The sequence below is a fragment of the Symphalangus syndactylus genome, chromosome 16 (genome assembly GCF_028878055.3).
Source record: "Symphalangus syndactylus isolate Jambi chromosome 16, NHGRI_mSymSyn1-v2.1_pri, whole genome shotgun sequence".
Classification (NCBI taxonomy): Eukaryota; Metazoa; Chordata; class Mammalia; order Primates; family Hylobatidae; genus Symphalangus; species Symphalangus syndactylus.
Genome location: NC_072438.2, coordinates 22807600 through 22834087, shown reverse-complemented (window position 1 = coordinate 22834087; position 26488 = coordinate 22807600). Strand labels below are relative to the sequence as shown.

At 33.9% G+C, this 26488-nt stretch overlaps 1 protein-coding gene across 11 annotated transcripts in view; it reads right to left on the bottom strand.

Moving 5' to 3' along the window:
• The window catches only part of CPEB2 (cytoplasmic polyadenylation element binding protein 2), a 69047-nt gene that overhangs the window by 20151 nt on the left and 22408 nt on the right, over positions 1–26488 (bottom strand). For 8 of the 11 annotated variants that reach the window (XM_055246349.2, XM_055246346.2, XM_055246350.2 and 5 more), the window contains 2 exons: positions 17767–17817; positions 10498–10521 (listed from right to left, as the gene is read on the bottom strand). In XM_055246349.2, the coding sequence (XP_055102324.1) occupies positions 10498–10521; positions 17767–17817 (75 nt within the window). The remainder of the gene's footprint in view (positions 1–10497; positions 10522–17766; positions 17818–26488) is intronic. The other 3 variants (XM_055246351.2, XM_055246347.2, XM_055246352.2) reach the window with 1 other exon arrangement.

Sequence of the window (26488 nt, the reverse complement as noted above, 5' to 3'; positions counted from 1 at the left end):
ATATAATCTATAGCAGCGATCTCCAACCTTTTTGGCATCAGGGACCAGTTTTGTGGACAACAACTTTTCCACAGCAGGGGGATGATTTTGGGATGAAAATGTTCCACCTCAGCTCATCAGACATTAGATTCTCATAAGGAGCACACAACCTAGATCCTTCACACGTGCAGTTCACAATAGGGTTCACGCTCCTGTGAGAATCTAATGCTACTGCTGATCTGACAGGAGGTGGAGCTCAGGCAGGCAGCAATGCTCACTTGCCCTCCGCTCACCTCCTGCTGTGTGGCCTGGTTCCTAACAGGCCATGGACCAGTATCGGTTTTATATTGGATATCTGTCTATATATTAAGCAAATAGGCCACGGACTGGACCCTTTTATGTTGGGTATTTGTTTATATACTAAATCACATACCATAGAACATCTTGAAAAATATGACACATGATGCAAGTGATACAAACAAAAACAATTAGAAATGTGACAGCCTGAACAGAATGGGTTGGGGACAAGAAGGAAGGGACCACATGCCTGTCAGAGTGAGGTAGCTAGCTACCTAGATGTTTGACATAAAAATTTAGTTTATAAGACACAACAACAGAGAGAAAGATGATATTTGATATAGGAAATGAATTATTCTAAAGATTCAAATGCTGTTTAAATACGATGTTCTGAAAAATACCCATGTTCACTGAGTAACTTTGTGAATATCACTTAACTTTTCAAATACCTGTTGTTAGAAATAGGAAGCAATGCAAAACAAAATGTCAGTATATTTTGTCATCAACAGAAAGGAAACTCTTCAACATGACACTATTTTTACTCAATAAAATGAACATCAAGGTCCACTAAAAATAATATTAATTGTGAATAACTGGTCAAACTTTTAATGGTTAGAGTTTAATTGAATAATTTTCTATTTTAAAAGGAATAAGATAAACAGCATGCATACAAACTTGATTTTAAGGAAAAAAATCACAAATCCAGATTCTCTATTTATTTCAGATGTACCAATACTTTGGAAAGTTTTTCACTTTAAAATGCCCTAACACAAATAAAAACTTAGCAGTGTCATAAATACAGTAAGTATTCAAATGTCTTTCTAATAGACATTTAAGTTGAGAAAATATATGGATCACAAATACTTAGGGTCTACATTAAAAAAAAAAAAATGCGGTGACAAATCACACTATAAGCAATGCCAAAGAGAAAAGTGACCCAAAAATGACTCAAACTTTTCGTTTACTATAATAAAATATTATACTTAGTATTCATAACTAAAACATCTATAATCTATGTGTCTATAATCTATTAATGAAGTTCAGCTAAACAAAGAATGTAATGAAAAGTTTAAGAACATTTTGCACACTAGCCATACAAACAAGAATCTTCCCTGTTGGACAATAATGACTGCTTTTTTTCAAGAAGCCATAGAAGCTACAGATTTAAATACTCATTTAAAAGAAGAGTTAACTGAATATATATCATTGACAAAGTATGACTTTTTTTTTATTTTGAGAAGGAGTCTCGCTATGTTGCCCAGGCTGGAGTGCAGTGGCGTGATCTCAGCTCACTGCAAGCTCCACCTCCTGGGTTCATGCCATTCTCTTGCCTCAGCCTGAGTAGCTGGGACTACAGGCGCCCGCCACCACACCCAGCTAATTTTTCTTATTTTTTTTAGTAGAGACAGGGTTTTACCATATTAGCCAGGATGGTCTCGATCTCCTGACCTCGCGATCCGCCTGCCTCGGCCTCCCAGAGTGCTGGGATTACAGGCGTGAGCCACCGCGACCAGCCATCATTGACAAAGTATGACTTTTTACCTTGCCAATTATCCTTTTATCATATTCCAAATTAATATGACAATAAAAGGAGAACCATTAAATAAGTTATGTCCACCACTGTAGTGTACTTTAAACATGCTTTCTAAGAATGATACCATACATATGTTTTCAGGTTCTTACACCTCAAAGGAATAAAACTCAATGATAATTAAACACAACAAATTCTTTTTGCTGGAATGCAACAAAAGCCAGGCTTAAAGGAAAATTCATAGTTTTAAAAGCATATTAGCAAACAAGACATGCTTAAAACAAATCATCTTGTTTCTACCACAAAAAGCTAGAAAAAGAATAGCAAATAAAATACAAAGAAAGTACGATGAAGAAAATAAAGTAACAAAAAAGAGACATCAATCAACACAGAACTTACAAACATTAAAAGATTAAAAAGGGAATGTTATTAGCCACTTTATGGTAATAAATTTAACAACTAGAGGAAACAAATCCCTTGAAAAATGCAGCTTTTCAAAAATGGCACAGGGAGAAAAAATCTGAAAAGTTCTTTATCTGTTAAAAAAATAAAAATCATAACTTAAAAGTCAAAATAAAAAAATCTTCCGACAGAGAAAAATCCAGGCCTAGATGGCTTTACTGGCAAATGAACTAGACTTTTGAAGAAGAAAAAATAGCAATTTTATACAAACTATTCCAGAGAATAAAGAAAGAGGAAGCACTTCACAACATTTTCTTACAAGTGCAATACTAAAATCTGACAAAAACATTACAAGGAAACTATATACCAATGTCCCTTATGGACATAAATGCAAAAATCCTAAAAAAATATATTGGCAGAATGAATCCAGAAGTATAGATAAAAATGGAAAACAAATCATGATTAAGTGGGGTTCACCCCAGGAACGTAAGATTGATTTATCATTTTAAAACCAATTACTGTTAATTGTACTACATAAACAGACAAAAACAGAAATACCATAAAATCATTTCCATAAATGTAGGAAATGTATCTGATAAAATTCAACAGCTATTCATAATTAAAAAAAAAAAACCACAACTCCCAGAAAACTAGGAGTAGGAGGGAATTTCCTCAATCCTATAAAGAGCATTAAAAAAAAAAAAAGAGTGAAAGTCTTTAATAATAAATTATCAAATGGTTTCTCTTGAAGGTTTGGAAGGATGTTCACTCTATTTCTACTCAGCATTGTACTACTGGAGGTACAACAAATCAAAGAAGATGAAAAGAATAATTTAAAGTCATGAATACTGGCAAAGAAAAATGAAATTACTTAGTATAGACATAATTGTACATGTAAAATTCAAAGAAATCAACCTAGTAGAAATAATTGTATTTATCTAGGGAAGAAATGCAAATTCAATTTACAAAAACCAAATTACTTCTAAATGCTAGTAATAAACTGGGAAAAATTTTAGATATCATTTCCATATCTCATCCAAACCCACCAAATACTGACAAATAACACAAGATATGCAAGACTTTTACACCGAAAATGACAAAAATTTGCTGGGGAAAAATGTTAAAAATATGAAATAAATGAATAAACAGAAGAAACTATGTTAGATGTAAATTCTTTCCAAATTATCCAATCTATAGATTGGATACAATCCATCCAAAATCTCAGCACACTGTCTTCTGGAAATTCACAAGCCAGTTCTAAAATTTATGATAAATCAAAGGCCTACGAACAATCAAGGAGAGCGTACAAAACAAACAAAAAGCCAAAGTTGGAGGATTTACACTACCAAGTTCCAAGACTCACTAGTTAGCTATAGTTATTGAGACTGTAAAACTGATATTAGACAGATAAATGGAACATAAGAGTCTAGAAATGGGCCTATACATGTACAGTCACTTGATGTTTTTCTAAAGTACCAATGAAGTTCAACGTGGAAAAGTAAATCTTTTCAATAAATGGATTTCTAGTTGGAGGGGGAAAAATAAATTTGATCCTTGTATCACACCATACTGAAAAATAAATCCAAGAAGGATCACAGACTTAAATGTAAAAGTTAAAACAATGAACCTAGAATTTCTTCATAACCTTGTGGGTAGTGATAATTTCTTGGGACTAAATGACACTAATGGTGAATGAAAATAATTGGATTTTTATTAAAATTTAGACATTTTTCTGCTTATCAAAGATACTGTTAAAAAGTGGATGACGTGAAACCCCGTCTCTACTAAAAATACAAAAAATTAGCCGGGCGTGGTGGCGGGCACCTGTAGTCCCAGCTACTCGGAGAGGCTGAGGCAGGAGAATGGCGTGAACCCGGGAGGTGGAGCTTGCAGTAAGCCGAGATCGCACCACTGCACTCCAGCCTGGGTGACAGAGCGAGACTCCGTCTCAAAAAAAAAAAAAAAACAAGTGGATGACAAGCAAATACACTACTGGGAAATAGGACAAAATATATAAACAACTCCCATAAATGAAGAAAAACAACCCAATTAAAAATGAGCAAAAGACTTGTAAGGGAACGTTACAGAAGAATACAATGGAATGGGTTAGAAGCACATGAAAAGGTGCTTAGATGTCATCCTTAGTCATCAGGAAACTGCAAATTAGAGCCACAGTGAGAGACTACACACCATCAGAACGGATAAAATTAAAAAGCCAACACTTGGCCGGGCGCGATGGCTCACGCCTGTAATCCCAGCACTTTGGGAGGCTGAGGCGGGCAGATCACCTGAGGTCAGGAGTTTGAGACCAGCCTGGCCAATATGGTAAAACCCCGTCTCTACTAAAAATACAAAAATTAGCCGAGTGTGGTGGCACATGTCTGTAATCCCAACTAACTTGGAAGGCTGAGGCAGAAGAATCGCTTCAACCTAGGAGGTGGAGATTGCAGTGAGCCGAGATTGGGCCATTGCACTCCAGCCTGGGCAACACTAGCAAAACTCCATCTCAAAAACGAAAAAAAAAAAAAGGCCAACACTTTAAAGTCAGTCTCATACTCTACTGGAGTATAAAACTGGAAACTATTTGGCAGTTTCTAATAAAGTTGAACACACATACTTACTCTATGAACTAGTAATTCCACTTTTACTTATACATCCAAGAGAAACGAGTGCTCATGTCCACCCACATACAAAAAGGTACAAAAATATTCATGGAAGTCTTATTCATAACAAGTACCAAATGTATAACTCAAACATCAATAGGAAAATGGATAAACAAATTCATACAATAAAATGTTATTCACCAATAAGAAATAACTGATAAAAATTACTAATTGTAATTTCCTTTCTATACAATTTCTGTACAAAAAGCTAATCATTTCTCTTTTACTTGAGACTGATATTTATAAATATCTAAAAGTAATTACTTATGAAAATTTTTTTTCTTTTAAAAGAAGAATTGATATGGTTATTCCTAAGGCTCTTACCACAAGAGTTAGATGTTTATTTCTCCAGATAAATAATCTTAAAGGTAATATTTTCTTGCTGTTAAAATCAGTAAGAGAACCCTAAAGATATTAATTTGCAAACCCTATACTCAAAACAATTTAAAACTACAGTTAGAGTTGCATTGTGTAAGGTGGCAGATTTTTTTTTGCTTATAGTCTTCTGCTTTTTGATTTTAGAAATTATCACTTGATCTTGACTCCAAACACTTCATTTCTCTGCATTGTTATGAAATAAACCCAAATCAAAATTATTGACCCTACTACAAGGCAACAAGAATAAACCATTACACAAAAATGCTACTCCCATGAGTCTAACTTAAAATGTATATTATGCTCATATATATGTAATATGTATGCATATGTGTATATATACACACATATATACAGGTATTTCTGACAGATATTTATGTACATAAGCACTGACACATACATATGAATGAAAGGCAAATTAAAGTTTTGTAATAGAAAATACAGATAAAACATCTGAGGATTTAGAAGCAGAGAAGATTGATTATAACCCAGGCTGGAGTGAGATTCTAACTAAAGGTTCTTTAAAAGAGGATTTACAAAGAATGAGATAGTCATAGACAGAAAAGGATAGAGGAGAAAAAGAAGTAGAGGGAAAAAGCCTTCCTTCAGTAGAAGACATTTGCTTAGCCAAAAGCGCAGAAGAAATATTCCAAAGGCCATATTAAGGTAAAATACAGAAGACTGGAGATATTCTTAACTATGAGTGCAAGAACCCTACCTACAAATGCAAGTATAATAGCTTACATTAAGTTTGCTACCTAAAATGTATAATTTTAAAGGCAAAATAGTAGTTATAATAAAGGTTATAGATGAATGAAGTAGTAAGAGAAGGAAGAGCAAAACAAGAATAATGGCTATCCCCTATGGTCTCTGGTCTGTGTGTGTGTGTAGGTGTATGTGCGGCATACATCCATGTATGTTAGAGAAGTTATAGGTGATTACTAACTCTGACACTGGGCGCTATGCTAATGTTACCAAACATTAATTTAAAAAAGTATCAAAACAATAGAAGTATATTTCAGACTGATCTATTTTCAGCATTATCTGTTTAATCAAATAGACTTGGGTATGATTCTGCAAATAACTGAGAAAGGCACCATAACGTACACACTAACAGCTTAAAAATGTTTTGCTCCAACAGGTTTGTACCTTTCTCATAAAGGATAAAGAAGATAATTTACTTAAAACATTTATAATCTATAACCTTTGCAAATTTTATTTAAAATTTTATTTATTATATGTCTTTGTAAATTTTATTTAATTTCTAGATATATATGCTTTAAAATTAGGTTTACTAAAATTTGTTTTCTATAAAAATTCATATTGCTGGGTATAGGTGTAGAGCAGGTACCGTCAGTCTCTTAAAGGTTAGGGAAGGGAGGTCAGCAAATTTTTTTCTTTAAAGGGTCAGTAGTAAATATAATATTTCACATTTTGAAGACCAGACATTTTCTGTTGGAACTACTCAACTGTGCTATCATTGTAGTTTCAAGGCAGCCAGACAAAAGTCAATGAATAAATACTGGCTGCATTTCAATAAAACTTTGTTTACAAAAACAGAAGCCTTGGCCTGTGGGCCATGGTTTCCTAACCCCTGTATTAGTGTTACCCCAGCTTTTTTTCATGCTTCAGAGATCTTGCCCACTCTCTCACAATTATTGAAATTATTTATCAAGGATTTCAGCCTCGATTTCATCATAAAAATATCTGGCAGTGATGATATTAGGGAGTGTACAGTTGCCCTGGGTACTTCACAATTGTTCCAAATCGAAAATCCTGGATCAACTTTAAAGCAGTCTATGACATACTATATTATTAATAATTCCTTATTATAGCACATAAGTCTGAATGACTATACACTATGAATAAATCAAACTTCTCTAATGAAACTTTCCATCATTTGTCTCCCTTTCAAATTATTTCTCCTATCTTCTCATCCCATATGTAATCTACTAACTCAAGCTCTGGGTTTACTTGCTTAAAAGGATTGCCTCCCGGGGCTTAGAACCATTAACTAAAATAGGTTTTTATTTCTATTACTAAAAATATTCTATATATTTTTATTCCTTTTGGAACACAGTAGCCCTTTAATCCTTTATTAAAGCAACTTATTGTGCTATAGAAATAGTTTAAGTTGAAAGGATCGAACTTAAGTTACACTTCACACCTCCCTTCACAACCCTCATCCTACTTCAATCCTGGACAAGTATGTTCACTCTCAGAATAGAATGGAAGAAACAATAAATGACAAATAAATATAAATGATAAGTAGTTTTCCATATATTAAAGTCAGCTCTCCAAGTGAACCCTTTTCCTTCCTAATGCTGTCCCCTAGGCAGCTCTAAAGTAGAACTCTTTATGGCTACCAGGGGATAGAGATACACAGTAGTGATAGGTTCCAACTAAAAAGCAGGGAACGAAATCTCTGCTTTTCTTAACTACTACTAGCATAATTACATTTTGATTATTCCTAAAGTATATTTCATCAATTAGTATCTAGAGCTAGCTTTGAAGTTCTTACTGACATTATTAAGAAATTCAAGTACTTAAAGTCATTTTCGTAGGTAGTAACTTGATTTGACTGTAGTCAAGTGCAAAATCTTTTAAATGAAAACAGTTTCTTTGTGCCTGGGATGAAAGAAGAAAAACAGTTCTTCCTGAACAGGACTACAAAAGTCAAAGTCAGAATGTCCTGTGAAAATAACTGTTCACCCATTACTGCACTGGTAGAAGAGCCATGACTTATTTTTAGCAAAAATTATATCAACTCAGTGTGACACATCCCACATGAACAGAAGATAAGCAACTCATTTTAAACAAAATAATTACTAAGCAAATGCAGTTTCTTTGATGGATCAAATCTAAAACATGAAGCTATATAAAAGGGGGTCTTTGGTGGTTAAAAGGTTATCAGTCTGAGGTTTATTATATCTAGCATGGAATAGGAAAAAACAGTAAAAAATAGGAAGAAAACCAGGTGACTAGCCATTTCTGAGTCATTCCTTTGGTACGCAGGTTTTAAAAAAAATTGCATTACTTACTGTTTCAGTGTACTTTAAAATTCAGATAAAATTTCTCAGTAGTTATTTCTAATGAGTGTGCTTTCATGTGACTCTCACAATCAAAATTTTAAAAGTAGACTGCTAGTGTTCATAATTTACTAAGGCCATATAATCTGAGATGAAAACTCAGGCATTCACTCCTCCTTATGCTAAGCCAAATATGTGTGCCAACTGTCAGTTCTGTCGTAATGGAAGCTTTTATCAGAAGCCTTAAAACCATGTAAGAGTCTTCCTTCTTCGAATGCAGGAAGGCAGTTCTGAAGCCAAATAATTTTTTATGGCTTCTAGGGGATAGAGATATATAGGAATGATAGCTTGTTCCTATATAAAAGTAGGGAAAAAATTTTGCTTTTTCTTAGTATCATAATCATAATCTACAATTATTGAACTGAGATGAAGACAATAACATTACTTCCTAATACCTTGTTCCTAAGAACTTCTTAGGTCATGATATTTACACGAGAGTATATGAAATTAGACTACATGTAAGTCACAACAGCTAAAAGGTGAAAAATGTTTAACAAGGCAAGAATTCTGAATTGCTCTATAGTTTCAAAATGCCTAAAAATCACGGATTGGCAAGTGGGTTGTGTTTCAGAGAACTGAAGCTCCATTATTAAAATTGCATAGTGAAATAAGCTAGTCCATAGATTTGAAAATAGGTACTCAACTTCTAAACCTCCCCCTCTTCTCAGCTTGCTAAGTCTTAGAACTTTTCTAAGTCTTGAGTGTGTCTCCTCTAAGTTTTTAGTTAGAAAACTGAAGAACCAAAAGATTCAGTCAAGCATTTGAAGAAACCATATTAAAAAATTAAGTTAAATTCAGATAATCTGAAATATAAAATTGGGACCACTTAATATAAAATACTAGTTTTGGTTGTCAGTCGTGGCAAATAGTTTTGCTTGTTTGTTTAAAAAGTAAACATATTCATGACTAGTTGAAAAGAAATGGAAGCACTGGCACATGTCTATAGGTGGCTCACGCCTGTAGTCCCAGCACTTTGGGAGGCTGAGGTGGGCGGATCACCTGAGGTCAGGAGTTCCACACCAGCCTGGCCAACATGGAGAAACCCTATCTCTACTAAAAATAAAAAAGTAGCTGGGTGTGGTGGCGCATGCCTGTAATCCCAGCTACTTGGGAGGATAAGGTAGGAGAATTGCTTGAACCCGGGAAGCAGAGGTTGTGGTGAGCCGAGATCGCGCCACTGCACTCCAGCCTGGGCAACAAGAGCGAAACTCTGTCTCAAAAAAAAAAAAAAGAAAAAAAAAGTGATCAAAGGGCACTATTATTACTGTCTATCCTCCATGGCTTAAGGGAGATTTTTAAAGGTCAAAGAAAACTGTTTTTATTTGGTGTGGCACTTGGAATAAGCCTAATAAACAATATAAACATCATGATTATTGCTCATTTAGAGAAAAATCTAGTAGCATACTTTTGCTTCCTCTCATCCCATCTACTAGTCTGCAGATGGAAAAGGGAGAAGCAAAGTTTTAGCCACAGAAAACATCAGCTACTTTCCTAGGAAGTTCAATAATAGTCTTGCATCACGTAGTCCTCTTTCCTTAGGATACCACACAAGAACTCTGTGGGGAATACTTTTGTGGGGGAGGGAAAGGAAAAAGGAAAGGGGAGAAGGTATGTGTTTTTGTGTGTGTGTGAGACAGAAAGGGAAAGAAGGGGTTATATTCTTAGAAAACAGAGAAATATAAGCAACATGATTTCTATAAATCAGTGTTAACAATAATCTATTTGGTGTGTGTTATTTTCAACTGGGTCAACATAAAACTAACAATCTAGAGTTGTAAATCATACATCATAAATATGACAGTTACACATTTAGAGAGCAGAAAAATCATACTTCATGCTAACTTCACTAATATTGAACATATTTAAGCAGACAAACTATAAACAGCATCTTTATTTTAAGAGATACAGAAATAACTTTAAAAACTAGAGTTAAATTTCAACAGTTTAAAAGGGGAAAATTTATTAAATAACCGCAATTAGTATAAAAATATGGTTCAAAGGTTAAGAGATTTAAAATTAAAAACTTCAACAAGTGCTCAGATCAAAATACAATTATGTGAGTTTTCAGATATTGCATGAAAAATCTAGAGTAATTAATTACAACATTGATCAGTAAACCCAATTAGAAACAATTATACCATAGCAAACAGAAATGAATTACCTCGTCTTCGCCCATAACTCCTTGCTGCATGTAAACAAAGCACAAATTGTAAAATGTCAGAACTATCAATAAGCCCACATATAGAAATATTTCTGATACGAAAAACTATGTGGGCATCTGAAAATTAGTGCTACTTTGTTTTAAGAGCAATGACAATGTCATCATATAAGATTTGCATGTTTTACCATTCTACAAAGGACTTTTATTTATAGGTAAATATATATCATCTGAATCATATAAAACTCTGAAATTAATAAGAAACACACAATTTATTATCATTTGTGTTAAAATTCACAAGTATTTGTTTCAGCTAATGAAGATAGAAATATACAACACTTTGCAGGAAATAGCATCCCAAATAATTTTCCCAATGAATGGAAACAACTTGAACTAAATGCTTATTTTTCTACTTATTATAAAGAATGATATGGCATATATAGTCCAATAAATAGCTGTTCGGATCCAATCCACCTTGTACCAAGTCCTGCATGGAAGTAGTGCTAGAAGACACAGATGACTGAGAAGATATACCACCATTAAACTGATACTCTGAAGTCTGTACAGACTAGACAGGATTTAAGAAATCAATGTTAAACTTGTTCGGAGAAATTACTATAGCTAATAATGGTTTCTATCATTTTAATATGTGTTATAACAGCTATCTACTAATTGTTTATGTGTCTACCTATGAGGTAAGAGGGATTCAGATATAAATTACTATTAACATAATCATAGAATAGTACTTATGTTAAATACCATAAAAGTATATAGGCATTTCTATCTGTGTGACTTGCAGTGACATAATTCCTATGGAAAAAAAAAAGACTGTAATTTCTTTTTCATAAGAAACTACCAGTTTGATAAAATCCACAAATTGTTTTAAAAGAACTCCTCCCCACAAATTTGAATACACAATGAGTATTTTTACCCTGAAATTAATATAGGAAGTCAAGGCAGTAAACAAACAAAGACTGTTAAAATTAAGATCTTATTTTGTATTCACGGATTTTTTTAGGCCTGGAAAAAATTCAATATTGAATAAATCTTAAGTAAAAATAGGTGCTGAAAGTTGCCAGAAATGTCTACCAAAAATATGAAACTTAAAGATCAAAAGAAAACATTTCACATTATGAAATACACTTTTATTTTATACTAATGCTTTACTACAAGGAAGTGTGTCTATAACACACTAGTTCCTCCAATAAAAAGTGGGAAAAACAAACTTGTCAACTCTCAGTCATTTAAATTCTAAGAAAAAACTTAATCACTATAAGGCTTATATCAGACCCTTTTATATAAAATAACTTCATGTGCATCGCTGCCATTCTAGTGTCTTTATTTAGCTTATAATCTGTTGCACACTTAACCTATCCTTGAGCTCCAGTTACCCCAAAGTCTGGCAGATCTATTTTATAGCTTATCTGAACTATATATTATTCCTCCTCTCCTCAGATAGGAGTGAAAGTAGCACTTAGTATTTTGTTGTTTAGGTCTTCTAAACATAAAAGTTTTTAAAAAGCTCTAAGTGATGGGAGATCAACTGTGAAAAATTAGACTGATGCAAGAAATTTTAATAGAGTGATCAAGAATAGACTATACAGCTGCACACGGGTGGTCATGCCTGTAATCTCAGCACTTTGGGAAGCTGAGGCGGGTGGATCACCTGAGTCCAGGAGTTGGAGAACAGCCTGACCAATATGGTGAAACCTCGTCTCTACTAAAAATACAAAAATTAGCCAGGCGTGGTGTCGGGCACCTGTAGTCCCAGCTACTCGGGAGGCTGAGACAGGAGATTGCTTGAACCAACCAGGAGTTGCTTGAACCCTGGAGGCAGAGGTTGCTGGTAGCCGAGATAGCGCCACTGCACTCCAGCCTGGGAGAAAGAATGAGACTCCATCTCAAAAAAAAAAAAAAAAAAAAAAAAAAAAAGAATAGACTACAGAAGAGTGAATAGTTTGTATTAAGCCTAGAAATGGTCAACAGTCCCCAAACCACTTCACAGGATGAGTCAGCTGGGCTTCCTGCTTATCCCTGGGCATAGCCTAATGGTATTAATCCAGTATAAATTTGCTTTGGAGAATTTCATTCATAGGTGTAGAGAATTGAAGATTTACAAAGCAAATAAAAGTATTTTCATCAAGTTGAAGTCATAATGTCAAACTTAATTCTTTACCTATTGAGAAAATTAATGATGTCATAGCCAGTTTATGTTCTTAGCTGAGGCTACTCAATACTAAAATGGTAAAAATATGTATAAATTTCATAGCATCTTAAGTTTTCATTCCTTGGCTTGAATATAATCACTTAGAAAATTTCTCCAACTATTTCATACCTGAGGAATTTTAGAATCCTGTAAAGAGCTATTCTACTTATTTTTTGGACAACTCTCAAACCAAGTATCTACATTACCAAAAATAGAACTGACTACAGATGAAGCTAAACCATGTGAAATATTTCCTGTTATGGAAATAACTAATCTGCCACCATCACACTAAACAATGGTGTGTGTATTCACTTTCCTACCAATATTTCTATGTGAATTTCTGGAGTATGTTGCATTGTAACTCTTAATCAGAATTATGAGAAACATCTACCTATTAAGAAAAAAACTAAGTGACTTATGTTTTTAAAAAGACTTTTTATAACAATATGTCCTTCAAACTCATTTAGAATATGATTTTTAAAAGGAAAAACGTATAAAAATGAAGAACACTTACGATGTGTTGTAAAAATAACATGAGGAGCTAGCTATTTAACATACCTGTTGATGTGTATATGCACTGGTATGTTAAAACATATATTACTGGCACATGTGTGTCCTTATTTATTTAAAAATAAGAAGGCTTTGAGAAAAGCCTGAAGACAAGCGACTTTACAATTTTGGTTCTGGTTTCCAAATCGTCTTATTAAGGTTCTAATCCATAGCTACAAAAAACAAAAACAGGATGATTCTAATATTCTGACTAGAAACTGTATAGGGTCATAGGTATTGGCTCTCAGCTACAGTTGTGGTAACTGAATTACTGCAGCTAGAGGAAGGGATAGGCATACACATTAAATTAGCTGGAAATACAGTTAAATTTCTCTTGATGAGGAAACTAAAGACATTTTAATTTTTTTCAATTTGAAAAAGCCAAAACTAAGGAGAGAACCATGCTACTAAATCATAGTCTTTTTTTTTGAGGTGGAGTCTTACTCTGTCGCCCAGGCTGGAGTGCAGTGGCGGAATCTCGGCTCACTGCATCACTGCAAGCTCCACCTCCCTGGGTTCACGCCATTCTCCTGCCTCAGCCTCCAGAGTAGCTGGGACTACAGGCGCCTGCCACCACGCCCAGCTAAATTTTTTTGTATTTTTAGTAGAGACGGGGTTTCACCGTGTTAGCCAGGAGCCAGGATAGTCTCGATCTCCTGACGTCGTGATCTGCCCGCCTCAGCCTCCCAAAGTGCTAGGATTACAGGTGTGAGCCATTGTGCCCGGCCCCTAAATCATAGTCCTTTTCAAGACCCGAAAGAAAGCTTATCTCCTCCACTCATTCCACCAGCATAAAAAAAAAAAAAAAAAAGAACTGATGGCTACTCCACTTTCCCATTTTTATGACTGAATAGATAGAGCATCTGCCTTCAGAAATACAATTACTGACTTAATTTTCTTAATTAAACGATACACATAACTTTTTTCCTCTCAAAGTACAGTAAGCTCTTTATCACATACATAGCTGTATGTGGGTTATCACAGCAAATTTACATTTCTAACTAGCTTGCTAATACCATTCCCACTCCCCCTCCTGGCCACCAATACTTCTGCTGTTTCTCTTTTGAAAAATGTTATGTACTAATAAAAATGTAAGCTATCTTCCTTGAGAAAAAGGTAATACAATTCAAATATTAATACAAATACTTGAATAATACATCATTTTGTATTGCTCTTTACTACTATGGAAAGCAGGTTTTTTTTTAAACTACTGATAATAAAAAGTGTTTAGGATTTATACATTTAGAAATATAAACATACATACTTTCATTCTAACTTCAGAAGTACTTCACCGTTGGTTTTAAAACAATCTACACAATTCTATATAATGTGACTTCCCTAAAGTGCTTCTGGATGCTAAATACGGACTCTTCAACATATTTGAATTCTTCAATAGTGACAGTCTCCAGCAGTCAATTCAACTTAATTTGGGGAATATGGTCTGTTCAGAAGGAGACTGCTTGTAGTTATATTTATATGGTTTTTTTATTGTTTAAATTAAAAACATCTCTACAGCCTCATGAGATATACAGGCGTTTATTGTATTATACCTCTTTTTAAAAAATATATATATCTGAGTTAACAGACTCTTAGAGTTAAGGATTTGCCAGAGACACTTCATAGTTTTACTGAATTTGATCAACTTCCTGGCTTTCTCTTTATTTCTTACTTAAAGGAATATTTAAAAGATTAACCATAACTGCTGATTAACTATTAAGGTAGAATCATAAAATCTTTACAGATATGTTTACAGATATATTTGCCATATCGGCACAACAATTGTAATAGTATGTTTTATTAAAGAAACTCAAGCCTAGCATCACTGTCAGCTTTCTGTCAGTTCCGCATTTTCTAAGGAATGTTCTTTAATTGCAACAGTCATGCATTTATTTTAATGTGTATCTGTGTACATCAGAAGTCATCTTGGGTACTCCAAGGAGCAACAGCATCACACTTTAGGAAACAATGCCTCAGAGAGTTATTTTACCTTTTTTGGGGGTTATTTTACCTAAACTTTGTCCCAAGATAGTTTCTAACAAATAGTTCTAGTTTAGCTTTCTGCAACAACACAAAATGGGTCATCTTTGTTGGCTACTTATAATATACTTCAAATAGTTTAAAATATCAGTTATGTTTTCTCTTAAGTTTATATTCTCCAACATAGACATATCCAACTTCATGTATTTATAGGACATAATTTTTACTCTTTCAAATAAATTTTTGTCACTGTTCACCATCACCCACTACTTAGCTAACATTTACTTTCAGAAGCTGCTCTAAATACTTTACATGAATGAATTCACTCACTTCTCAGAACAGTCCCCCTGAGTCAGCCAGTATGCTAATCTGTTTTAGACATAAACAAACTGAGTCAAAGTGAAGTGAGGTAAGCTGTTCAAGGTTACACAGATAGAAAATGCCAACCTGGGTTTAAACTCAGATAATCTGGCTCCAGAATCTATGTTAGCAACCACTATGTGCTAGCTACTATTACACTACTTCAAAAACAAACAAACAAAAAGACTGATGCAAAATTTATTACTGAACACTGATTTTTAAAGTTAACTATTAGCTCTGCCTGTCAGTTAAGTAATTCAACTTACTTAACCAAATGCCTAAAAGTGAGTTAAATGTGATATACTTAAAAAAAAAACTTTCATAATTCAAAAAGTAGATCTATGTACTATGAGATACAATTTCTTTAATCAGTCAATAACATTTAATAAATACTTAATACAGGAGTACTAATATCACTTAATTCTCACATTTCCCAGGGAGACAATATGCTAAGAATATAGCTGAATTGCACGTAGTTAAAAAATAGCTCAAGAAAAATATCCCCTTACCTATTAGTACCTTTCTTTGCCTAGTTCTCTCTTCAATAACCCTGGTGTCTACTAAAATTATTTAAATCCCTAATATTCAAGACTTCTTTAACCCACAAATATTCCCAATTATGTTGTGACTTCTTTAACCCACAAATATTCCCAATTATTTTGCTTCACTCTCAACCAATGATCCGAAAAAAGTTTTAAAAAAATTCTCTTTGGATCAAATTGTTTCTTTTCCTGATGTAAACACATTTTCATGTCCTAGTTTCATTATCTTTTTCTCCCCGCTAGTACCTTGCCAGAAAAAGTTCAGAATTTCCAGGCTGGCTTCCTGTACTGAGTATGCATTGTGGCCCCAAATGACAGACTACTAAGACTACTCACATAATACACAAAGCCATCTTGTCCACAAGATGCAACTCTTGCCTGAAATAAAATACTCTTCTTTCTACCGTGTGACGAAACACTTTTCAACCTAACATCTAGATTATTTATAAGGGCTTTTCCCAACTGACAAAATCATCCATTAGTTTAATAATGTTTAGTATAACTAATAATGTAAGTTGCAGATACACTGTGGCTACTAAGCTCTTTGCTTCCACATGACTCAGTATGGCTCCAGTAGTACCCTGGCATTCTGACCACAACCAACCTGTAGGATTCTCACTAATTAAATAACCCAGTGCTGGCACGTGCTAGACAACTCAACAGTGAAATGCTGAATGATTAAATCAATCACCTCATCTAATGCTCTGCTTCTTCAATTTTTCTCATTGAGAATCCTACTTACCCTGACCATCTCCTACATGGTCTGGACTTTATTTCCATCCTTCTGTCTTAAAATTAGTTCACATGGTCCAGCTTTACATGTACCTTATTTTCAGTCGTTGTTCCTCAATTTCATTGCCATCTTATTTCAGCAAAGCTTTAGTTGAAATACAAGAGCCAAGCCATTCTAATGATATATTTTTTTTAAAGTAAATATTAATACTATTTCTATTGTTTCCCCTTCCTATTTCCCTCTCCACACCCACCCTCTGACTTAAAAATACTCCCGTGAAGGATATTTTAATCTTCCATCTCTACTCCCACAATCACAGAAGTGCTAAGTACTGAGACTCTGAATATGTTAATGTTTGTCTAACAGAAAGAAAACTAACTTTAACGAAAATTTATTTATTATTTTCCTTACTTTAGTGAACTTCACTATGTAAGCTTTCTAGTTTGAATAAGTTTAGTGTGATCACAATATTCATAGAGTCACCAGTATATTCCTTAACCACAAACACAAGTGCTATACTAAGTAACAAGTTCTACGCCTTTGCAAACATCTCATTTAAATCTCACAATAAACCTTGAGACTATATTCTCATTACACAGATGGGGAAACTAAGGTAATAGTAATCTGTCCAAGGTCATACCTGAAACTGGAAAGGCAATATTCAAACCAGGACTGCCTCGAAGTCTGTGATCACTGAATTAAAGTCATACTGTTACAAATGGCTGCTTTACCAGCCCGAACACACTCAGATTCCTAATTCTGCCTTTTGCATAGGAATAGTTGTAACTTTATTTTTATACTGATAGAATGATTAAATTGTGTGTATGGAGAGGTTCAGAGAAACATGTATTAAATCATCTTTACATAACTCAATTGGAAACATAAAATGTTTTTATAAAACTTACCATTTAACATCAACAGATTGTCAGTTCCTGGATGTGGATAGCTCAATCGACCTTTAAAAAGACAGGAAAGATGAGTTTGAAGATTATGGAGTTATTTGAAAAGCAAAAACAAAAAAACAAAAAACAACAACAAACAAAGGTGGCATAAAGAGAAAATTATTGAGCACAGTATATTTCTTAAGAACTAAAAAGCTTATGTTCAATTAAAAGTATATTAACTGAAATTATCTTTGGAAGTTGAAGGCAACATAAAAAGTTAACCTTAGTTCCTAGATCATAAGAATACAATGTGATTTGGGAGCAATGCCAATAGAATAAAGCTTATTTATTTTTGGAATGTAAAAACAATATATGTATCATATCCTAGTCTTGCAAATTTAATATGAAATGTGAATTTTTAAATTTTTTTCAAAATTGTAATTTTATCTATAGATCTCTTGTCAAAAATAAAACGAGAGAATTTCATATTCCCAAATCAAAAACAATTAAAATGTTAAAATAAAAAATAAGCAGAAAAATTCATCTCAACTTGCCAACGTGGCTTTATAAAGTCATATTTAAATAAACTAGTTTAACGAAAACATCTTCTATTACAAATATTGAAAATTTAACTTCTTCAAAGTTTACAAATGATTAAAAATATAAAAAAATTAAAGCTGATGAGTATAGTAGCATAGTATTTCCTCTGAGTCATTCTTCAGTCAAAAGTTTTTATTTACTAAATGCAGAAGGGACAACAGTATTACAAACTGCTGTGGAGAAGAAAAAAGGTATGCATGAAACATTCTGTGGTTTATCCAGCATTTTTACATCATAACACTTGTTTGATAAATGCCAATAGGAAGGATGAACATTATTTTTAGTCTATTATAAAATACAGGATTTTTCTCAAATGCCTGAATCTCTAATATACTATTAGAATAGTACATTAAAACCCATTTAGAGGCTGGGCACGGTGGCTCATGCTTGTAGTCCCAGCTAGCTGGGAGGTAGAGAAAGGAAGATCACTTGAGCCCAGGAGTTTGAGCCTGTAGTGGGCTATGATTGTACCAATGCACTCCAGCCTGAGCAACAGGGCAAGACCCTGTCTCTAACAAATGAAAAAAAAAAATTTTTTTTAACCGATTTGAAAAATGTCTAAAAATTAAATGTCTAGGATTACATTTTAGTAATTTTCAGCACAGTCCCTTTAAAAACAAAACAACATGCTAGCACACGAGTAAGGAGTACAGATGAACTGCATCTACCTTTATCACCTCAGCAAGTCCTCTACAGACTAATTGCATCTACCTTTACCACCTCAGCAAGCCCTCTACACTCTACAGGCCCACATATAAGACGGAGATTCTCTGTTGGATTTTGTTTCAGTTATGAAATTAAAGAGTTTGATCATCTACTAATGCAAGAGTAAGTGGCAAAAATAATCCAATTTTGACACTAAAATACATATATATGATAGATACGCAAACATGTTACCTGTACATACACATACACACTTCACCTGAGCTCTAAGTTAACTATGGGACATTTTGGTTTCAGACTCAACACAGGTAAAATAAGTGTTATCATAAGGATTATCTACCATCTCTTATTTACTCCTGCATTTTACGCAGCATGATATGATTTGACTAAATGACCTCTTAAATAAAGTTATCATACTCTAAAACACACAAGTAAATTTCTTGTTGTGATACCTTGATGTGGAATGAGAAATAGAAGCATACATATGAGAGGTACACAATAAAGAGCCAGGAAGCACAGCTTTCCTAAACTGCACTTCAGTAACACGGAATGTTACTTTGAAGTATTATAGCTTATTTTGGAAATATGCCTATTTCTAAACATCTTGCTGCAGATGGCCAAATTTGGAGAACAATTTAAGGCCATGAATAAATTACTGTTATTTCTGACTTAAGATTTAAAAAAAAAAAAAACAAACTCCTACAAAGTGGCAACCTGTATCACTGTTCAGCATAATAAGTTAATTAAATCTAAGATACTGACAGTTATGTAGGATGCAGAGGATGTAAACATGAGTGGGACATAGTCTTATGATGTGGTAGGGGAGATAGACACAAATATACAATTTCAATAAAATATGCTAGGTGCTAAAAGAGTTATGTATAGAATGCTATATAAAAAAACACAACAGAGTACATAGTAATCAGGCCCAGGGATTAAGGCAAGACTTCCTGGAAAAGTAAATTAAGCAAAGCCTTAACATGAAGCCTAGTTCCACCTTGAAAGATCCTCAACTTTCAACTGTCACATAATTACTCTTTAATAGGTTCCTGTTCATTTATTTATCCCAAGATACAGGCAATAAAATATTTTCACTGCTAATAGTCTTTTGATATTATGGCTCTGAATAGACTTTTACAAGGCACACATTTTGTGGAAAGTTTAAAAAACATAACTATTTGCAAAAGAACATATATTGTATACATATGTATACATATTCTAAAATACTACAGCTCGCTACCTAAAAAAATCTCTCAATGTAAGTAATAACATACTCCAAAATGAAATAAGCAAATTTAGACTCATTTTTAAAGATGAGTCTTTTTCTCTACCACAGTGGAAACATTAATGCATCTTCATAGGTTAACTTTTAAAGTTATGTTTTACTTAGGGTATTATTAAAAGTACTTTCGCTAAGAACCTGCCAATTGATAGTAAGAACTAACAGCATTTGAGGCTATACTCTGAGCCAGGAGCTTTTCTACGTTCTTTATAACCAATTACTTAATCCTAACAACAATCCTATGAGTTCATTTTAAGATGACAACACTATATCACAAAAAGTTAAATAGGTTAGTTGCCCAAGGTTATATCACCGGTAGGTAGCACTGGAAGAACCTGAACCTAAGCAGTTTGGCTCCATACGCTTAATCACTATCTTAATTAATAATTATTTTATATTGATAACATAAAGGTATATATAGTTGGTTGTAGGACAATTTTGTCTCTTAAAAAATTCACAGAATATTCTATAGAATATTTGATAATTTAATATAGAAAAATAGAAAAAAAACACATTACTATAAAACTAATTTCTCCTTATTGTTTAAAAGACCTGTGGTTCAGTGACTGATAGATGTACACTAATACCTACCTGTTCCTGTCAATAATAGGGTCATCAAAGTTAGACAGATACAGAGCTTCCCAGAGTAAAAAACAAAAAACCAAAAAACTACATACATAGCCCAGCCTTCTTGTAGGTAAGTGTACCCCTGAATGTAAGATCTGGCCAATGGGATATAAAGTGAAAGTGGTATGTGCAATTTCTGGGAGGTACTGTATCCTTAAAAGGGAAGACCTTCCTTTTCTCTTTCTTGCTTGCTGAAATGCTGATGTGATAGCTAATGTGAAGAAACCATATTAGACCATGAGGCAGAAACTGTGTTTCAGGATAACAGAAGAATGAGATAAAAAGGAGCTTCAATCCATGAAAATCACCATCCTACTCTAGGAGTGTTAATGTTTCTGGTAAGGGAAACAAACTTCTATCTTATCCAAGCCACTTAGGAGTTTTCTGTTGTCCCTAATGAACCTAAGCTTACAAAGTCTTCTAGTAATAAACCCGGGCAAATTAAATTTTAGGTAACCAGGCAATTGCTTATTATTGTGAAAATATGATAATTTCATAATGGTTTAATATATCAATAAAGAGTATACACTAGCTCTTGACACTGCTTTCACATTAAGATATTATGAAATTTAAAATAAGTAATTTAAAAAATATATGCATTTTTAGGTGTCAGTGAATAACTAGAGGATCTATCGTATCTTAAAAATTGTCTTATTCATCTGTTACGATTTTAAATAGTAATTTGTATATAACATATATAGTCGGCCCTCTGTGTCTGGGGCTTCTGCATTCATGGGATTCAACCAAGAAATTATATTGAAAATATAATTCCTGACCAAAAATACTCAGGAAAAAAAAATTCCAATGTGTTCTAGAAAGCAAAACTTGAATCTGATGTGCACCAAGTATGATATGACATTGAATCCACACAAATGTGATGTCTAGGCACTGTTTTAGGTATTGTAAGTAATTTAGAGATGATTTAAAGTACATAACAAGATGTGCACAGGTTATATGCAAAAACTACATCATTTTACATAATGGACTTGAGCATGGCTGATCTTGGTATCCCTGGGTGGTCCTGGAACCAGCCCCAATGGTTACCAAGTGACAACTGTATAAAAAAGCCTTACTTCATGTTAGCCACTTTAAATGTATTATCTGAGCAACTAAAAATACTAAGAAATATGACAACTGTATAAAACTTATCACTTGTTTAGAGAAATAACCAGATTACATTTGGAACAAATATCTGGTCCCTGATTCTTTACCATTTTTGCTACACTGATCTCTTTGCTGTTCCTCAAACATGCCAGGTAATCCCTTTTCAGGATCTTCCTACTTCCTTTTTTTTCTGCTTGAAATACATTTGCCCAGATACGACCAAAGCTTGCACCCCGCACTTCATTCAGGTCTTTAAGAGATAGTATGACAGACTATCCTGTCTAAAATAGCAGCTTCTTTCACTATCCCCTTGATAGTATATTTTTTTCTGCATAGTACTGATTATCATCTAATATTTTCTGTCTCCATACTTCTTTAAAACAGAAGATCCATGAAGGCAGTAACTTAGTCTCTCTTACTCTCTAGCATATAAAACAAAGCCTAGCGTATAATAGGCTCTCAAATATTTGTTGAATGGATAAATCAAGTATTTCATTCTACTATGTAAACTATGGACTGAATCAAAAACACAAATACCTTAATATGTGTTTGTATGTGTGGCATAGGGAGGATATTCTCTAAGAAAATGAAAAAAAAATCATAGAACAAGACTTTTTTTCAGCTTATTTCTAAATCTCTTACATATTGGAAGTTGTGGGGAGAGATATTGCAAAAGTCCTGCTTGTTGCTCTTTGCCAAGATAATTTTTTCCCTTCTCTAAACTATTTTTTCTTTAATGAGTTAATAGAAGAAATGAACTCCAAAGCCCTAATATTCAGTTGATGATGCTAACTCACTCTTTGGTGATGAGAACATAGCTAAAGAACAATGCCATGTGCTCTGCCAATTGTTTTTAAAAGAAAAATAAACATTTAAATCACATTAGAATCATAAAGAGTTTAGGTTAGAATTAGCAACAGATCAAAAGGGAGACAGTATGGTGCAGTGGTTAAAAGCACAAACTCAAGAGCTACCAAGTTCCACCACTTACTAGCAGTTGAAATGCAGACAATTATTAAGAATAAGCCACAGTCATCCAACTGTAAAATAAGGGTAAATATCTACCTCTTAGTCATGCAAATTAAATGAGTTAATACATATATGTAGAGTCCTCAAGAACAATGCTTAGCTGTATCAACTGTTCAATAAATGATATGTAGGGTATGTTATATACTGTATGTGTTTATTAAACACACAATACACATATACCCTTAATAGAAGACATCTAATACTTCTTAAGTGCTTTAAATAAAGCATTGCCCCCACTCATTTGACAGATTCTTCCAATATTGTTTTCATAATCTACATTTTACCTTTACTTCCAAATCCAATTAGGAAAAAAAGGTTCATTTGAAGTCTGGTAAAATCCACTTAGAATGTGGTCATTACCAACCTTGAATAACTCCAATCTCTGCTCAGATCCAAGGGGCAGGACAGTCATTCCTGACCACACTCCCAAATTTCAATGCATGCCTCATAAAAGCCTAAGAATAAGATCATACAAACGCAGAAAAGACCCTTAGATCCAAAGTACGAGATCCGAAGAGAGCAACAGAATCATTCCTTACCTACATCTAATAAAAGCCATCAATCTACTTTAGATTCAACTGAAATTAATCTAGTTAATGCATTCAAATCAAAATCCTCTCATAAATTTTTTGACCTAACCATATTTTAAGACTTTTACCCAATTAATACTAGAAAATTTACCAAGAAACACCAAAGAACATAGAATATCAAAAAGTTTTGATTCAAGAAAAGGGTAATCCCAAAAGACAACAATAATAAAAGACAAAACTTAAGTCATTAATCATTTAGTAAGATAATGTATTATCATATACCTATTATAATAAAAGTGGTACTAATTAAGATGTATTCAACTAATATTAAAATCAAGTTGTTAATGGTTGCAAAACTTTTCACTGTTAAAAGGGTTTTCAACAAAAGTAATGCTGATAACTGGTAGGAATAGCAAATGGGCAACAAAATATTGCCAGTGGAACTGGTATAAAGCAAACGTAGGTTGGCAATGTATGTTTACAGCCTCAGAAACAAGCATATGAAGTTTGTGCTATGAAAATAAACACAGAAAAAGCTAATTCAATTTTATTTAAAAATTTGAAATACCTAAATGTTCAACTATACAAGAATGGTTATGCAAACTATTTTACATGTATAGATACAATATACAGTAATTCTTTAAAGTTCTAAATCAATATTTTGAAGAGTATGAATTATGAGAAAATGCTTTATCATTTAACCAATAATTTACTGGGCTCCTCCTATTTGTGTGACATCATGATAGATGCTGATTCAAGGTAAAGCAAAAACACATGTGGCCATTGCTCCCATGACACAGTCTTATGTGAAAGATATATATTAAAAAAATAGTTTGGGCATGGTGGCTCAGGCCTGTAATCCCAAGCATTTTGGGAGACAGAGGTGGGTGGATCACGAGGTCAGGAGATCGAGACCATCCTGGCTAACATGGTGAAACCCCGTCTCTACTAAAGATACAAAAAATTAGCCGGGTGTGGTAGCACGTGCCTGTAGTCCCAGTTACTTGGGAGGCTGAGGCAGGACAATCGCTTGAACCTAGGAGGTGGAGGTTGCAGTGAGCCAAGATCGTGCCACTGCACTCTAGCCTGGGGGACACAGCGAGACTTCATCTCAAAAAAAAAAAAAAAAAAGAACAAACAATTGAATCTAAAATAAGAAAAGTGCTCTGATTAAAAAGAAACTTGATTCTCTATAAATCTTTAACACAAAAGTAATCTACCCTTGATAGGGGTGCCAAAGAGTCTTTATGATGAGGTAGAAGTTGACTAGAGATTACAGAGACTGCCAGCTGAACACGAAGGACTGAATACACGTGTTCACCTCTATTGCTTTCCAAAACCCCTAACGTGGCAGTTAGAAAGATTTGAAAGAGGTGTCTTAAAAAAAAAAAATTTTTTTAAAGAGGCATAACCCCATTAGGATAAAGACACTGGAACAGGATCATAAAACAACCAAGTCATCAAATTTCTGGGAATTGTAAATGTGAATGGTTGAATGGTAACTAACTTTGTAGACCAGAAATCACTGAAACACAAACCTAAGCCAGTGTATATATGGGGAATGCCATCAAGTAACACTCCATTTACTGTAGTACACACCTGGACAGGTTCAGAAATCAGAAGCTCTGGTTATAACTGTGTGTAAAAGTGGGGTACAACTAAAAACAGGAAGGTTTAAGATTGCTTGTTAGTTTTTAAAAGAACCCTCCTGGGTTCATCTAAGAAGGCTAGCAGCTAGGCCTACAGCTCACAAGCAGAAGACTAGAAGACTCACATCCATGTTCATTTCCCAGAACAAAAGAAAAGACCTAGACACAGGCATGGTGAGGGTCTCACCTGATTGACTTATTACAATCATTACTAGTTGATAATTTCAACTATATACATTGAGCTTCCAATCCCCATTTTTTGTGTCTTACTTTTAAATATGAATAGACAGTAAAAGATGAAGCTCCCAACATGAGGAAAAAAAGAGAACACAACCAAATAAAAAAGAACTTAGAAAAAGCACAGACAATATAAGGAACTGGGAAAATAATCTTCAAACACTATAATAGCCTCCAGAGAAATAAGATCAAACAACAAGAATAAGATATAATTGGAAAGTTCTGAGAATTTTTTTAAAGGAGGTTTTAAAAATTAGCAAAAATTTTTAAAACAAAAAACTCCATAGAAGATTTGAAAAATAAACATAAGCTCTTGAAATGCAAAACAGACAAAACAATGGAAAACAGAAAAAGAAAAACAGATGACTATACAACATTTAACATTTGAGGAACAGGAATTCCAAAAAGAGGTAATATTAAAAAATGGGAGGTAGGCACGGTGGCTCACGCCTGTAATCTCAGCACTTTGGGAGGCCGAGGTGGGCAGATCACAAAGTCAGGAGTTCGAGACTAGCTTGGCCAACATAGTGAAACCCCGTCTCTACTGAAAATACAAAAATTTGCCAGGCATGGTGGTGGACACCTGTAATCCCAGCTACTCGGGAGGCTGAGGCAGGAGAATCACTTGAACCCGGGAGGCAAAGGTTGCAGTGAGCCAAGATCACACCATTGCACTCCAGCCCAGACAACAGTGCGAGACTCCCATCTCAAAAAAAAAAAAAAGGAAGAAATTATCAAAGAAATAATATCCCCAAATTCCAAGAACTGAAGATATAAACCTCTGAATTAAAAGGGTCCAATGAAGGTACAGCTTAATAAATTAAAAAATGTAGGAAGGAAGGTATGTATGCACATACACATTCCAAGATACACATTTCATTATTATGAAATTGCAGAACCACAGGCATGAAAAATATCCTAAAAGCTTCCAGAAAGAAAAACAACAAAAAAATAAAATAAGAAATCAAGGCAATCATACAAATGAACAGGATTCAGAATGATGCCACACTTAAAGCAATACT